Source organism: Xenopus tropicalis, chromosome 2 (genome assembly GCF_000004195.4).
Source record: "Xenopus tropicalis strain Nigerian chromosome 2, UCB_Xtro_10.0, whole genome shotgun sequence".
NCBI classification, from domain to species: domain Eukaryota; kingdom Metazoa; phylum Chordata; class Amphibia; order Anura; family Pipidae; genus Xenopus; species Xenopus tropicalis.
Window position 1 is genome coordinate 55555366 of NC_030678.2, and position 16996 is coordinate 55572361.

Here is a 16996-nt window from a genome sequence, read left to right on the forward strand (position 1 = left end):
TTCCTATTGGAATTTGTCTTAGACAATAAATCAGTTCTGTTTGAGTTTCCTGCAAGAAGCTTCTGGCACCCTTTATTTCATTTTTAGCACACAGCACAAATGAGTTGTGGTTGCACTACATCTCCACTTCAATCCTTCTATCAAATGCCCATCCTCGTGTGTTAAGGCTGCCATACACGGGCAGATTCTAGCTGGCGATATTGGTCCCTTAGCTAATTGGCCTGTGTAGGGGCACTACTGATGGGCCTGCCTGATCAATATCTGGCCTGAAATCGGGCAGATATCGATTGGGCAGGTTAAAAAATTTAGTCGGGGACCGCATCAGCTCGTTGATGCGGTCCCCAATATGACTTTGCCTATACGGGCCAAATGACCCAATTAGCCTGGATTCGCCCAATATTGCCCACACGTAGGTGGGGGATATTGGGAGAGGATCTGCTCGCTTAGTGACATTGGCCACCTTTAGAGTCGTAACCGATGCTCTATTTAAAATCTAGCTGGACAGACATTTTTAGCCAAGATAGGGTTACAGAATATTTAGGCAGAAGTCTATAAACACATCAGCTAGGTATCTCATTTTGGCATTGCCCTGCCATAAACCTCTTCAGGTCTGACTGAGAACAAAAGAAGTGGCTGAAGACAATCTGTAAAAATGTTTGCAGTTTAGATACAGGGCAGTGTAACAGTTACGTGTTGGGATAAATGTAAATTATTAATAACAACTCTAGCATACAGAAAAATAAAGCAAGTTTTTGTGATTTTTAATGAGTTCATTAGTTTGCAGCTGTTTAATATCTCTAATGTTATATTTTTTCTTCTCTTCTTTTTCAGTGTTTTCCTCTGCCCTCCTTACATACTTAAGTCTTTAGTTTCCTTTTTTAACTTGTTTTTCAGGAATTCAGGTATTGTGATTTTGCATCTCATCTTGCAGCATGCACCACATGCTTTCTTATCTTTTTTTTCCGTGTCCCCCTCAGCTGATTGATTCAGGACCATTTGACTTTTGTCCTGGGCTTTTTCATCTTTTTTGCCTTTGTGGTGTTCTTTATTGTTCTTGCTCTCCACCTCTTCTAAAATGTCATACTTGGCTATTTTATTCTGACAAGAATCCTGTGCTTTCCATTCTAATTCCTGCTTTTGCTTCATATTATTCATGTAAAATCTCTTGTCATCTCCTCCCCCGTGGTATGGTGGGTCATGTTCAGCCGGGAGATCTAAATATAAAATATTCTAGTTTATTATTTTCTTCCTTATAACATTTGCTATAATAGTACATGTTTCCCAATTCTACTACTGAGTTGAACATTACAAATACTTGATGATACCATATGGCCATTGGAAATAATGTAATAAAAGATACAAAGTTTGCTATTGGCCTAGTCAGCTATAGCAAGAATGCAGCATGTAGCATTTACAAGTCATGTGTTTGATTGCAATCAACTGATTTGTTGCTATTGGTAATAACACCTGAGCAAACGCCTTTTATTATATTTCCCCAATAATGTGCAAATAAGTCACACTATCTTAATGTGTTTCCACTTTGCTTAGTGTATAGTGTTTTATGCAACTTTCCAGAATATGTAATAGTCTGCATGGTTACCATTTCATATGTAAATACCAAAAGCGATAACATGTTACCGGGCACACCAAGCAGAGAAACTAGGTCCTTACATTGTTTATTAAACCTTAAACATCATGGGCATCAGTGTTTCAGGGGTTAGGGTTTGCTAAATAGGGTAAGCAGGAACACAGAAGGAAGTGAATGCCACAGTGTGCAGAAAAGGGATAATTCTATTTATAATACATTTTTTAAAAAGTTTTATGTTCTGCCACTTTTGCATTTGTGAATTATATGTCTCTGTGGCTGATAAGGACAAATTATCCTAGCAAACATATAGGAACTTGGAAATCAGAATTCAAGATGCATTGAAGAATTGAAAACATAAAAAAGTAATATTGAAGCCTCAGAGTTAATAACCCTCATTTATTATCAGCAGGTGGAATGATGGCATAATAAATCATTTAAAGCACAAATTTAAAAGACCATACACTAGGGAATGTCCCCTGGTTTTCCAATAGCTATCATCAATGATCCTGTTGCCACTCGGGCATAAGGCACAGTGCAAAAGGGTTCCTTGTAATTCATACCAATCATTTACTAAATACAGGGCAGGGTACCTTGCATGGGACTTACAAACAGACATGAGTTCTGTTGCAGCATAACATGCACCCAGTATCGCTTGCAGATTTTTGTTGCTATTTCTGTCTAGAAAGAGAGCACACACATAGGATAATACTGACAAATATTCTACAATAGACAGTACAGTAATAAAGGGAAAAATCCCCAACACATTCAAGGTAAGGTTGTGATCCCAGTGTAAGGTCCCCCTTTAAAGGGCACCTATCACCCCTATATTGTTTCCTCTACCAGAGGTGCGGCCTTATAGAGCCCACACTTTGGTTGGGGGAAACCCTGGGCTACCCGCACCAGAAGTGAGCTCCTGGACAGCCATGTTGGCGCACATACATAAGCAGATCTACCCCGCTCACTTACTATGCACATGCGCCTGATGTAGGACTGGTAGATGTCACTCACCCTCCCACATCACACACATGGGCATAATGAGCTCATGCCCCAACATGCCCGCACCAGGGCAGCCATGATTTATGAGCCCGCACCTCTGGTGGGGGAAACAATATAGGGGTGATAGGATGTATACTCACAGGAGTTAGAATAGTGTAGTAAGGTGTATTTATTAACACAGGAGACAAACATCACTGGTGATGTTTCCCATAGCAATCAATTTACTAACTTGTTGGTGACCGTTCAAATCTAACTGCTGATTGGTTGCAAAATCACCGGTGATATTCATCTCCAATGTTAATAAATATGCCCTTAATATAAGTGCTGTCAGCTGTCTGCTCAAAAGCGCCTCCCAACATTACGTGCTAAAACTACCAATCTACGAAAGTTTGGACTCATTTAGGGCAGTTGGTGCTAGATTGAGCCAGGATTCAGCTGGCTTTCGACAAACGTGTCCCACCAGAGGCAGGCCAAGCTGGTCAGACACACTAGGCAACCCAGCCGGCCACCTTTCCCCTCTCCCTCACATGTACCCGCACACTAACAAAGGCACACACATACTGTGGCATCATGGGGGGAGCATGCAGCGACAAGTAGAGTAACAAATAGCTGTGGGGGCAAAATAGGGGTAGGAGTCAACAATAGGGGTAGGCCAGAGGTGGCTGGCTGGGTTGCCTAGGGTGCCTGCCTAGCGCCCCCCCACCATTGTACCTTAGGCAGGCTCCTCTTCTGCCTTCCTCTAGTTCCAACCCAGTGTACCACACAGGCCCTTGTTTTGTGGGCTTTCCAGTCCACTTCCTCTGGGGACCCTGAAGGATCTAACTGCCCTTGATGAGTCCAGCCTTACATTTTATGGTAGTTGTGCTCCTAATATTGGGAGATGCATGTGAATTGACAACCAGCAGCACTCATATTATTATGTTACACTATTTTTCCTTCTCTTTACTGTTTTAAATACCGGCATGTTGAAGCATTAGCAATCTGTAAGACTGCTTGTACTATTGTTGAGCATATTGATATATTAACAACTACATCACTCCTATTATAATCTTATCATTCACCTTAGTGGCATTGGGAACCATTCCCTTTTATTACCTTGTGTCTCATTATAGTGTCATTATTGCCGTGTGTGTGCACTTTCTTTCTCTACAGACATCATTTTCAAATTTGGTGTAGGCTGTTCACAAGGCAGGTGCCAGGCAAGACACTTTGAGTGAAGTATAAATACAATTGATTGCATCATATTGCATCACAGTTTTTGCATTTTTGTGCCTTGCCTCCATTATTAAATGAGGTTCAATCTCTTTTTGGACACCTGGTTCAGGGAGCACCACAATCAGATAGTTGCAGGCTTGCAGATAAGGAAGGCTAATAATTCAGACATGTTAAAAACAGGAAGAAAAGTGGTTTATAACATATCTATCTACATTAAATAAACATAATGTTTATTTAATGGCAAACTTTCTCTTTAACCCAATAGTGCCTGGGTTTGACACACTTTTGACAACCCTGGCAGGATCATTAAGGACTACTTGCTTCCAAAGAGACCCATATTTTTGTAGTACCTTTTGCAGTGTACTGATAGATCTCCTCCTCTGAATCATAAACTATCTTCCTTTGCATGACAAAATGCCTGAAACAGAACACCAGATGGGGAATTATTTACAATTTATATTAAATGATTCTCTTAAGGATTCCTATGAGCCATAACAAAACAAATAAAAACAACATATCAGAACATGACTTATTATTTATACATATAATATAATAAGTTGCTTATTTATAAACATGCAAATGTAATTTTACATCAGAAGTGCAAAAGCATATTTATAAAGCTGGGGGGTTTAAAGGACCACCCAGTTTCTCCTTGTGTATAATTTCTATACGTAAAAGCTCCGAAGCACCTATTTATAAATTCTGACTTTTTGACAATTTTTTTTTACCACCTGGATTTTGCCCATTTATCACATACTTGGGGTTCTAATTCATTAGGTGTGCCAGACCAAGGATTTCTCTTTGCAAGCTCCTGACTGACATCTTACCCTGTTTTCCCAGAGTTCCCTTGCACCCTATTAAGATCTACGCCTGTGCAATATAGTAGGCATAAAAATGTACTGAACTTTGCATGTGTAAGTCTAGAAAGTCTGCTCAGGGATTCTTGGGAAGTAAAACAGGGATTTGCCACTTACACAGAAAGAACCCCATGCCAAAGCAGTTTTTTCCTATGTGAAACAATGGGCTCAGGGGAAAAAAGTGAGCAATTTAATACACTGTGGAGTGCCCAACTAACTTTTACCTCCCAATGTATTAGCCTTTCCCTTGTGTAGTAAGTAAGTGTGTAAGCTACACACCACTACTAAACCTCTTTTTACACCAGTATAAATGTGCCTTTTACGCTCTCAGTTAATATAATCACTAACCTTAGAGCCTAGGCCACTACCCCTGTCCACTGTCAGGCAGAAATAATACTCAGGGCCACTGAAACTTTTGCGATTATATTCACTGGGGTGTGCCACATTGGCATCCCACAGGGAGGTTCACTTTACTTGTCCTTTAATGTTACATATTTTATTGGTAAGAATCATGTCAGTTTTAACGTACCAGATAAAGAAAAAGATGAGAATCAGCACAATTATGGAGAGTTCAGCTGCCACTACTAAGGCAAGTCCATCCATCCTAGGCATTCCAATCCTTGCTATCAGTTCTGTAGCACTGCTGTTGCTATCTGCAGAAGGGGAGAACTCATTAATTCCAAAAATATACATGTAGCTATTAGTAGATGACAACAGAATTATGCAAAAATTAAATAGTAGTTGTAGCTAAAAAAATGTTCCTGATGATTTACGTTTTACCCAAGCTATTTGACACAGGGGATAGTGGAAAAAAATCATAAGCTATCTACAAGTTGTCTCAGAAGGGAATATATTCTTCAAGATGCAATAGTGCAATTAAAACCCACGGATTGACTCTGTACTTAAGGTTATGTAATAAAAGGTGCAAAGTTTGTAACAGGTCTAGTCAGCTATATCTACCAATCGGCAGGTAGCATTTAGTGGTCACTTGTTTTAAAGCAAACATCTTATTGACTGCTATAGCTTACTTTGCCTGGGCAAACTTTGATAGATAGGGATAATATCAATAACCTTGTATTTTCCTACATTCTAAAGAAGCATATAGCCCCTTCTTAAGATTATCAAATGTATCAACTCTTATCACACTTCTCATTGTAAAACCCACTGTAAACCTTTTTTCTTCTAATGTCAATAGATGCCCCTGTGTCCTTTTGAAAGATCTACTGTTGAATAAGGAAGCAGAAAGTTTATTGTAAGGTCCCTATATATTTATATTGTTCAGAGATAGTGATGAGCGGATTTTTTCACCAGGCATGGATTTGCAGCAAATTTCCGCATTTCGCCATTGGCGAATTGCTTTGCGAAACTTCTGGGACAGTGGCATAAATATTGAGGAAGCAGACCCCACAGTCAAAGGGGGTGAGGCAGGGGACAGGGGGGCCCGGACCGTGAGGTCTGCTTCCTCTAAGGTTAGGAATTTTGAAGACGTTTTTAAAAAATCACCCTTCCCCAGCCACTCTCATACCTGTGGATGGGAGCATGGCAAAACAGGCAGGCGGGAGGTGGGCAATGGGTGGGCATGGTGCCAGGTAACAATGGCTGTGCACCGGCACCCTTCCAAAGTTTTTTTTGCTGGGGGTCCCAGTGCCTGCTTATTACACTGCTGGATTCTGACATAAAATTATATAATTGATTTTGAGTTTCACTGCTTTGCATTAAAATATCATTGATGACAGTAACTACAGGATTCATTATTTACTAAAATGAGAGAACTGGTCATGGCAAGACTCTTTATATATTTGTGCTAATTTACATTGTACTGCAAATGAATAAATGTTTTTCGTATTGCACTATACTTTTCCATTATTTAAATATACAAGTTGCTATCTAAGTTGCTTTCCGCTATGTCCACAAAGATTATCTTTCAACAGCACTTCAAAAATCTTTGTGTGCAGAGACATGGGTAGGTCTGAAAAAGTACACCAAACTTTTCTGTGCCCTTCACAATTAGTTATGTGATCTCACATTTGCATTTAGACTTGTTGCCACCCACATACCAGTGCCCATGGCCACAAACATGCTCAAATCAGCTGCCAGTGATCCCCCTGCAGATACAAGTTATATAGGGATCTGGAAAGCCCTTTGGCCATTTGGGATAGCCATAAGAAAAACACCTTAGCTGTGTGTATGAATCTGGGCTGGCATTCATTGCAGAATATACTTCATTTATGTACATTATTAAATTACTGACATTATAAACTGATTAGAATCAACTGCATTTGTAGTACACTTGACTGTCCACAAGGTAATTGCATAATTTCAAGTTTATAAAAAGAGCCCAACATAGACAAAGAACAGAGCAACCAAGAACACAATATTGCTACTTGATCTTCAGTTTAGATTTCCAACAATAGCTTAACACCTTACCATTTAAACACAGTACAATAAACACAATGAAACCATGTACCAATAGTAAAATAATATTTATATTAAGGATGCACCAAATCCAGGATCTGGTTCAGGATTTGGCTTTCTTTGGCAGGATTTGGATTCGCCCAAATCCAAGTGCTTGGTTGTCCCGAATCTGAATCTTTATATTCACATGACTTTTGGTCTCATGAACACAGAAGTAAAAAAAAATATTTTACGCATACACCTCTATTTAACCCTTCCCTGTATATGCAAATTAGGATTTGGTTCATTATTCGGCTGAATCTTTTATGGAGGAAATTTCATACAATTCGTTATAATGCCAGTAGCATGGGGATATGTGTGCTGCCCATGGGGAAAGGACAAACAAACAGGGTTTAAAGACAAAAAAAACATGCTGTATACAGAGAAATAGTTGCAAGAAACCCCATATTCCTTGCATAAGCAAAATGAGTGTCAGAGTTTGTATTTTCCTGTATGCATGGACTGCATCTGAATCCCCACTTGGTTTGTGCAGCCACCAATAAACAGGGGGGTGATACATTTCTTCCATGATAGATAAACAGATATATTTGTTTTGGTACATATTAGAAGTGGTTGATGGATGTCATGGAGAGACTGAAAACATGTTGCTTGTAAAATAGTAAATAAAATCCCTCCAAAGTAAACTTCAAAGCTCTTTTTCTTTTATTACTGGACTTTGAAGTTTACTTCACCTTGCTGGCTTCCAAAACTTGTATGTCTTCATGCTGATTTTTTTCACCCTTAGCTACAGTCCAGTATCTATTGCTCAGTACTGTTATTTGTGCAAGTGTTGAATATTTTACATATTCTACAACAGCCCCCACCCCAAACAAAGCACTTATTATCATCACAAGGTGGAGAAATGTGCTGGGGGCCTCACACAAGGGATTGCAGCAGTAAGTTGTGATCTGAAGACCAAAGCATCATAGCAGGTCTATAGTTTTAGAGAAGGAAACAGACAGGATTGTTTTAAAGCATCTGGGAAGCCCGGCACACTGGTACCTGGTCTTCTTTGCGCATACGTGCTTCATGATGCATTCTGACAAGTCGTGCATGCATGTTGATGTTTGATTCGCCACACATGCCATCTGTGTGGCAGGAACCCTGGGGACTGCTAAAAGATCACACTACTTAGTGAACAGGAGAGCACTGTGGAACTGGTCTTCACTGATGTCCTTTTTCAGCCCCAGAACTTTCTGCTTTGGACCGAGAGAGAGAACCTGGACACTGCAGAGTTAGATCCCAACACGTTATAGACAAGGGTTAATCAAAATTGTAGTCAAAAGCAGGCAAGAAGTCAGGGCAGGCAGCATACAATCAGAATCAGAAAAACAGGCAGAAGTGAATAACCAGGGAATCAGAATCAGGGACAAGGCTTTAATAGAAACTGTAGCAAAACAGAGCCAGCTTGGGATATGTTTACAGACAGATAGGGCTTTTTAGATTAAATTCTAGTGCCATAATGATGTCAGCACGCACAAGTGTGTCCAGAATGTGCATCAGCGTGCATGAGAAGACCAGCATGCTGAGAGGCAAGAGTGCATGGCAGTCTCCCAGGATGCTTTACAGTTTTAAGTGGTTAGCTTGTATTCATCCTTCATAGTCAACAGGCAGATATTAGAGCAAGAATGCAGACGTATAAGAATCCTGAGTCATAACACACAAACAAATAATAGCGCAAAATAAATAATGATAATGCATTCAAAATTACCTGTTTATCAAGATATTCAGTTGGCTTAAGATAATGTTGTGTTGAAAGACAGCAATAGAATCTGCAAGTGTTCCAGATTATTCTACAATACCAAGTCCCAGCTTGTCACATAGTGCATTAATGGCCCATTTCTTTTGCTTTGTAAATCTAAATGATGTGTGGGTAGATCCTCCTGCACATTTTGCTACTGTTCAGAGGTCCCATCACAGTATTTTAACTTTAGCATGTGTATGGCCAATTTGTTTGTTGTCTAAAACAACAGAGGTTATAGCTGTCAAAAAGAGATGTGCGTGACGTGCTCTTACTGAGTATAAATGCTTTTTTGCTTTTTTATTATCACGTTTCCAACTTTTAACCACTATGGGTACCACTGTATAGAATTATAGCTGTTGGTTTCCATGGTTACAGAAGTCTAAAAGCACTTTGACTTTTGTAAAACATTTTCTGTAAAGTGCTTATGATTGCATCCCCCCACGATATTATTTTTTTATGCGCAAATTTGTTTCCCTTATTTGAGATTTCCGAGGACCCAAAAATAGACAAAAATAGACTCTCCTGTTTAATGGGCAGTAAGATTTTAGCCATACTCTCTTGGAGCCCTTGGGGAAGTTTCACCACCCCATAACTGGGGTCTTATATAAAAAAAAAAAAAAAGCTTACCAGGCTCTATGAATCAGTTCTAAGTGATTGTAATTGGTGAGTGCCATTGATGATACCATCATTGGCCCTTACACCATTTGGGCTCAATTTACGCTTGGTTTATTTGCCCATGGCCCCCTAACAGATATGTGAAAATGTTGCAGTATTATTTATCTTGGTATAGATACAGACATTTTCTGGTGTAGGAAGGCCCTATGTAAAGTTGTATGGAAAGGAGAAGGAATAGAATAGAAGTGCCAGACCAGAGGGTATAGTTCCCAGTATATTTAAAGCCCTTATGTATAATATGTATAATCTAATTTATCTGTTATGCTTCAGACCTTGAGTATTCCACAGATCTTAATCTAAGATTCATCAAAGTGTGAAATTAGAGCTCACTACAGAAAAATTCACCTACATTCTGTTCCTTCCTATAGGATTTCTAGAAATGTATTTATCAAATGGTGAACTTATTCATCCATACTTATAAAAATCCCATAAGAATGAATAGAATGTAGGTGAATTTTTCTGTAGCGAGCTCTAATTTCACACTTCACACAGATAAATCTGCGCTTATATCTGCTAAAAATGATTTAATGACTGCCAATTTGAAGATTTTGTGTAGAAAAGCCAAAGCCAGGAAAAGGTTTTATACATAAATATATATATAAATCGACAAAGTGTCAGCACTCTTAGGATTTTCACACGGAATCAAATCAAACCATCAAAGCAATTATAATGCAAACGGTGAGGCTTTAATACCAACGTTTCAGTCCGCACTTGGGACTTTCGTCAGGGAATTCCCTGACGAAAGTCCCAAGTGCGGACTGAAACGTTGGTATTAAAGCCTCACCGTTTGCATTATAATTGCTTTGATGGTTTGATTTGATTCCGTGTGAAAATCCTAAGAGTGCTGACACTTTGTCGATTTAAAGATTTCCTGGCTCTAGCACCTAGGTATAGTAACTTTTGTAGGTGTGCTTCCCATTTTGGATTTTAAATATATATATATACATTTTTAGCAAGAAACATGCACCAACCAACTATCTCATTTGTATGCAAACCATTAAAAAAAACTGTAGGCCCCTCCAACCCCTGAACCCAGTACTGATCTGTGGCCTTAAATTATTTGTAGTGAGTCCCATACACATCAGAATATTTGTGCTCTAATCCAATTATGTGATGTAGTACTAAGCCTAGATCCAGTTTCTCTTCATTTTGTATATGTCTATATCTACCACAAGAGGTCACTGTTTGCATTATTCTTACAAGTTTTGCCTGTATGCACAGTTACATAACAATAAAAGTTTTGCAAACTGTTTATATTTTTATTTAAAAAGCTTTGATAAAGTGAAAAGAATAATTTATTTTTTCAATGTTTCAGTCCCCCACAGGGTCCTTCGTCAGGATGGAGAAAGTGCAAAAAAACAATCTTTTATTTTAAACCCCATATATTTTGTACATTTTAGCTCAAGCACCCAGGTCATGGCCAAGCAAATGGCGTGCATCAGTTGGATATATATATATACTGTATATATATACAGACATGGGACTCTGTTATCTGAAAACCTGTTATCCAGAAAACTTCAAATTATGAAAAGACAATCTCCCATAGACTCCATTTTAATCAAATAACTTAATTTTTTTCAAATTAATTTCCTTTTTCTCTGTACTATTAAAACAGTACCTTGTATTTTATCCAAACTAAGATATAATTAATCCTTATTAAAAACAATTCTATGTTTAAATGTTTCATGATGTTTCTGTAGACTTCAACTATGAAGATCCAAATGATGGAAATCTCTCTTATCTGGAAAACCCCAGGTCCCAAGCATTCTGGATAAAGGGTCCTATGCCTGTATATAAATATATATTTATTTATTTAAAACAGATGTCTGCCTTTAAACAGGTGGCCAGTAAATACTACCTGTTAAATACATGCTAAAGGTTGCTGGATTTGGTGCATACTTTGAGACTGTTATTACCCCCATCATCACTTAAATGTGATTTAAGTTTCAGAATAGCTAGTAAGTACCAAAGTAGATGCAGCTGTATGTTAATAATAATACATATATTGCATAACCAGTCTCTTGGGTATTGAGAGAAGCAGAGATAAAGTTCTGAAAAAAAAGGGAATGCAAATGAGTGTTTGTTGAGTGAAAGAAGGATAAAAGCGAAGAAGGCGAGAAAGGAATAATTTTGCTGTAGTGCTATGGTTAACACTATATTACAGGACTCCTCTACCAGAACTGTTACTAGATGTCAGCAGTGCAGCAGTGCTGGTGCGAAAGGTAGCTGTGCGAGGTAGGTATGGGGTTGCCACCATGTCTTGAGAAAAATACTGGCCTCCTTTACTTTTTATCTTTCTTCCCAATTACACAAGCCTCTAATATCATTTGTACTGTCCAGGTAGAAATCCTAGGTAAGTGAAAGCACAGGCTACAGGTAGAGACAGACAAATACAAGCCTGATTCCATAATTTATTAAATATAGACCTTGAAAGGCTTGTTCTGCTGCATTGGAATCAGTGGATGCAAGGACACTTTCCTTCCCACTAGTGATGACAAGCAGGGAAAACTCATAGAGCAACAGGAGCAGGAAGCAGAGTGACATTCATTTCTTGTGGGGTATAATCTCAAATACAGTACATCAGTGACTATTACAATAATTACAAGATACTTGACAGTTCTGATATATGGAATTAACTGCATGTACAAAACTTCACACTACTGAATAAATTCTCAAGAAGTATGTATGCACTGTTGCCTTTACATCTGTGATATATATTTAAAGCTAACAGCTTGCCCATCATCTGTAATTTAGGTGCACTTTTATTTTGGTGGTACCTATGCTAAAATCAACAAAAAAAGGGAAGAAGATCACACCTGCTGACACGTCAGGTAATAAACCCTTAATTATAGGTGTATATATATATATATATATGTGTGTATATATATATATATGTATATATATATACATACATACACACACATATACATATTTAAATCCAACAGCTTACCTATCATCCGCACTATATTGGTGGTACCTACAGTATGCTAAGGCCATATGACTGCCACCAAGGTAGCCAAATCATCCCATTAAAACTGAAAATATGGTAAGATACATGCTTCATTGCTGATTAATAATGAGTTCTGCTGCATAGCACAAAGGAGACAAAACTGACTAGCAAGCAGCCACACTACAGGTGTCCAGGTTTAAGGATGATGTGACAGCCCTAACTGCCTGCCAGTTTGTTTCAGACAGCCCTGAGCTTACATTTCACAGTTTCCTAGTGAGTAAGTGACAGTGTGGGCAGAGGCTGGGCTTGCAGTTGGTGCAATGCGTCTGGTCAAGGCTGACCTCCAGGGATTTACACATTGGTTCCCCTCACACAACCAATGATATTTAACACTGATCTCACAATATTTTCTTTTTTTCTATTATCATTTGACTTTTTATGAAGACTAAATTAGTTCAGCACAGTTACTGTAATGTATACTATCTACCAATAATCAGGTTTTAACAAAAGGTTTCAGATAGAATTTGTAATTACATTGACATAATGTTGTGTTATAAATAAATCGAGAAAACATAACATGAACATAAAGCATGTAAGGAATGCTGCATTATGACAAAAAAAAGCCATAGCAACAAGTAAAAGAAAATACAATACTCAATTCAAGCACATAAGTAACTATAACATTATCAAAACCCAACTCTGCTGTAGCTAAATAAACATTGCACATTGTTGTCAATTAGTCATGCAAAATGTCCCCCTCAAAGTATGTGTATACAAACAGGGTCATTTATGCTTGACCTGAAGCCCATTGAGTACAAGTCTACACATAGTTTCCTGAGGTGCACTTACTCTATTATGCTTATAGTAGTAAAGGTCACTGGGGGTTGCCAATTTGATAGGGACCCCTCAGTGATTATAATCGCTTACTTCAGCCCAGGGCTGCAGCAAAGACTCCAGAGACAGGAAAGAAGATGGGATTGTGGCACTTATTAGAATAGTATCCTGGGCTGCTGAGTTTATCAGCAAAAGAAGACATTTGGCCTGGGGTGTGACATACACAATTATAATAACCCCCAATTATTAACCCTTTCCTTCTCCTCTAATCTGTACTTGTCTTGGTGATTCTGCGCCCACATGACAAAGACTGAGAGAATCCTATTGCCTCATGGGAAGCCTTGAAACAATGCTCCCAGGAACCATAGCCCTCTTTTAATCACACATTATGGGTAACTCTTATGGTGGAGTTTACAAATATTGGTGTATCTTTGTATTAGTGCAGTACCCTAGAGCAACCAATCAACAGTAATAGTTAAATCAAATCTGTAGCAATTGTTGAAGCTGAGTGACAGAGGCAAGATATAGAGAATTCTGACGGGAGAAAGAGGAAATTATCTGAGATACAATGAGAAAAATGCTGAAATCAATAATATTGCCACACCAGAAAACCAAGGGCAAAGGAGAGGTGTCTCTGACTTGCCTTGAGCATCTGACTTGTACCATATGCCATATTTCCATGACTGACACAAGGTTTCCCCCCAGAGAAACTTGACAAACCATTGTTTAGACCAGTGTTGTCCAATTTATTACATGTAGTGGGCAAATAAAATATCATATGGTGGCTGTGTTTGAGGGCCAGATTAAATGAAAATGATGATGTCATATAGTGATGTCATATCCTTTGAAGGGCCAAATCTGGCCCTTGGGCCTCCAGGTGGACAGGACTGATTTCCAGTTTAAGAAGCTTGTTAGAAATGTGGAAAAATTGAATTAAGTTTTAAGCTTATGTCTAAACTGTAACTGATGACTCCATACTCAGATGTATTTTTATTTAAATATGATTTACGTGTATGGCATACACTAAGGGGTATATTTATCATGTTGTGTAAAAAGTAGAGTGAAACATTACTGGCAATGTTGCTCATAGCAGCCAATTAGATGCTTTGCTTTGGTTTTCTAGCTGTTGAAATCTGATTGCTGATTGGTTGCCCTGGGCAACATCACCAGTAATGCTTCACTCCACTTTTAACACAGCATGATAAATATACCCCTAATTGTGTGGCAGTATTAAAAGGGACACATGCTAAAAAGTAAATTTGATCACAAACTGGAAATAAAAATAGCTGTAACATCTACAGGCTTCTATGTACATTTCCCAGGGTGGTTTTACTTGTGTCACATGATTTACTGAAACAATTGTATTGTATGAAATCACTCACCCCTACTGAAAAATAGAAAAATATTTGTAGCCGCACTGGAGTTCCACGACCTGTATATATACTGTAATTCAGTTTGCTGCCTTGTGTTTTTATATGGTTATTGAATGCCTCAGTGACGTTTATTACATTTATATATTAAGGAATTGGGTTTTGCATGCAGATAGCTAGGAGAACCTTTAATTACATATGTAAGAAAATGACAAACTGTTTAATATTATATGTAAGTTACAAAACTACATGGTATTAAAACAACAACCTAAGAATATTCCTACTTTCCAGTGCCCTACTTTCCACTCACCATACTTAAATTCTAAAAAAAAATCATTTAAACATTAAATAAACCCAATAGGACTGTTTTGCCTCCAGTAAGGATAAATGATCATATTTAGGATTAAACACAAGGTACTGTTTTATTATTTGTTTAAAATTAACTTTATAGTAGATGGTCTTCTAATAATGTGAAGCTTTCTACATAATGGGTTTCTGGATAACAGATCCTATATCTATACTTCTATGTAGTATAGGTAGTGAATGCCTGTCATACTGTATGTGTATGCTGGCATATAATTTGTTGACAAAAATATATTTATTTCATCTCCCTAGTAACAGATCAACTGTGTAACATGAAAAATTCAATAAAAGCATTTAAGGGGATTAATTCATTTTAAAGCCCCATGGTCCATCATGAGGATATGGACATACTTGGACATTTATACATAAATGTGGCTCACAAAAGAGACATACTGAACATTACAGCTGAATGGTCACTGCATAGAGCACAATGGGTGTACGTACTATTAATAAAACAAATTTAATACAGCAGTCCTGCATCTGTCTAGCATAACTACTAATTGGATTTACCTGGCTATAACTATAATAACCATACACACCCGCCATGTATTCAAAGTTTAAAAAATCCTACTGTAGCTCAGCCAACGATCCCCTTCTGACCAGTAAATGCTGCTGATCACTATGGCTTACAATGACCTTATTAACCATATTATTACCTTATTACAGAATACCTATATAGTCTCATTAGTTGTACCTTTATACATAGAAATAAGCTAGTGGTAGATCAATAGGAAAAAAAAGGATACTGACGTTACACAAATATAAAATAGTGACTGACAAGTGCAAATCAGACCTATAACAGATACATATATATGGAAAACTGTTACACATTTGTTCTGTGAATACTTTGAGACAAGGAAAAAGAAGGATACTGACGTTACACAAATATAAAATAGTGACTGACAAGTGCAAATCAGACCTATAACAGATACATATATATGGAAAACTGTTACACATTTGTTCTGTGAATACTTTGAGACAAATTCCTACCAGCCATTTGCTTTTTTCTGTCTAAAAAGTTTCCTCCAGTAAAGAGTCCTCAAGTACAGAGTCTGTTGGTAAAATACTGTCAGTTAGAGCCAGTAAGAGGAAGTGATCTAGCCAACCAGTATGGTGGGCTGAGCCACTTTCTTAAATGAGGCGGGTGGGTGAGGTTTGTGTAGAGCAAGAGTTCCAGTAATGCAATGAGAAGGTTATAGTTATAGTTACCCACCTAGATTGTATGTTCTTCAGGGCAGGACCCTCCCTTCTCTTGTCTTTTAACATTTACTACCTAATCATGAATGTAAATCTTTTTTTTTTTTGTTATTAAATTTATTTTATTTTTTTTAATTTATTTAAATTTTTTTGTTATTAAACTCTGTTTTATTAATGGTGTGCATAAATAATAATACACACACATGTATGTTTGTAATTCTAATGCTTTTATAAATCAATTTGTGTTAATGTTACCAGATTCTGAATCTCAAACAAAATACATGTGCAAGTACATGTGCAGCACAGTGCCAACATTTCTACAGGTTACACCCCCTTTCTAACTCTTTCCCTTTAAAGGAGAAGGAAAGGCTAATAAAGAGTTAATCTTAAGCTGCAGGCATACCTTCAGTTCTCTCAGTAGTACCCTTAAGTCTCCCCATATTTATCCCATTCAGATGATCAGAAGCCTCATAGGAAAAAAAAACACTGAGCTCTGTAAAGAAGGTTCCAATAATGCCTTGCTCCTGCACCAAGACCAAGACCTCTGTACATGCTCAGTTTGTAAGACTATGAAGAAGCTTCCTGCTGATTGGCTCAGATCCACATTCCTAAGGGGGGAGGGAGTTCTTAGCATTCTTGAGGGAGGGGGGAGCAGGAGAGGGGAGAGAGGAGAGAGCTGTGTGTCTCTGGCACAGGAAAACAAAGCGATAACAAATCTTTTGACAGAGGACCCAGTGCAGCGTTTCTGTGAGT

The 16996-nt window shown here is 38.0% G+C and overlaps 1 protein-coding gene across 1 annotated transcript; it reads right to left on the reverse strand.

Annotated features, from left to right (window-relative positions):
• Positions 1-740: 740 nt before the first annotated feature.
• Positions 741-16137, reverse strand: LOC116408681. Its single transcript, XM_031896352.1, has 4 exons — positions 16037-16137; positions 5186-5309; positions 4150-4217; positions 741-1214 (listed from the first exon to the last, which is right to left on the reverse strand). The coding sequence occupies exons 1-4, from the start codon at positions 16041-16043 to the stop codon at positions 850-852; spliced, it is 564 nt and encodes a 187-aa protein (XP_031752212.1). The 5' UTR covers positions 16044-16137; the 3' UTR covers positions 741-849.
• Positions 16138-16996: the final 859 nt, after the last annotated feature.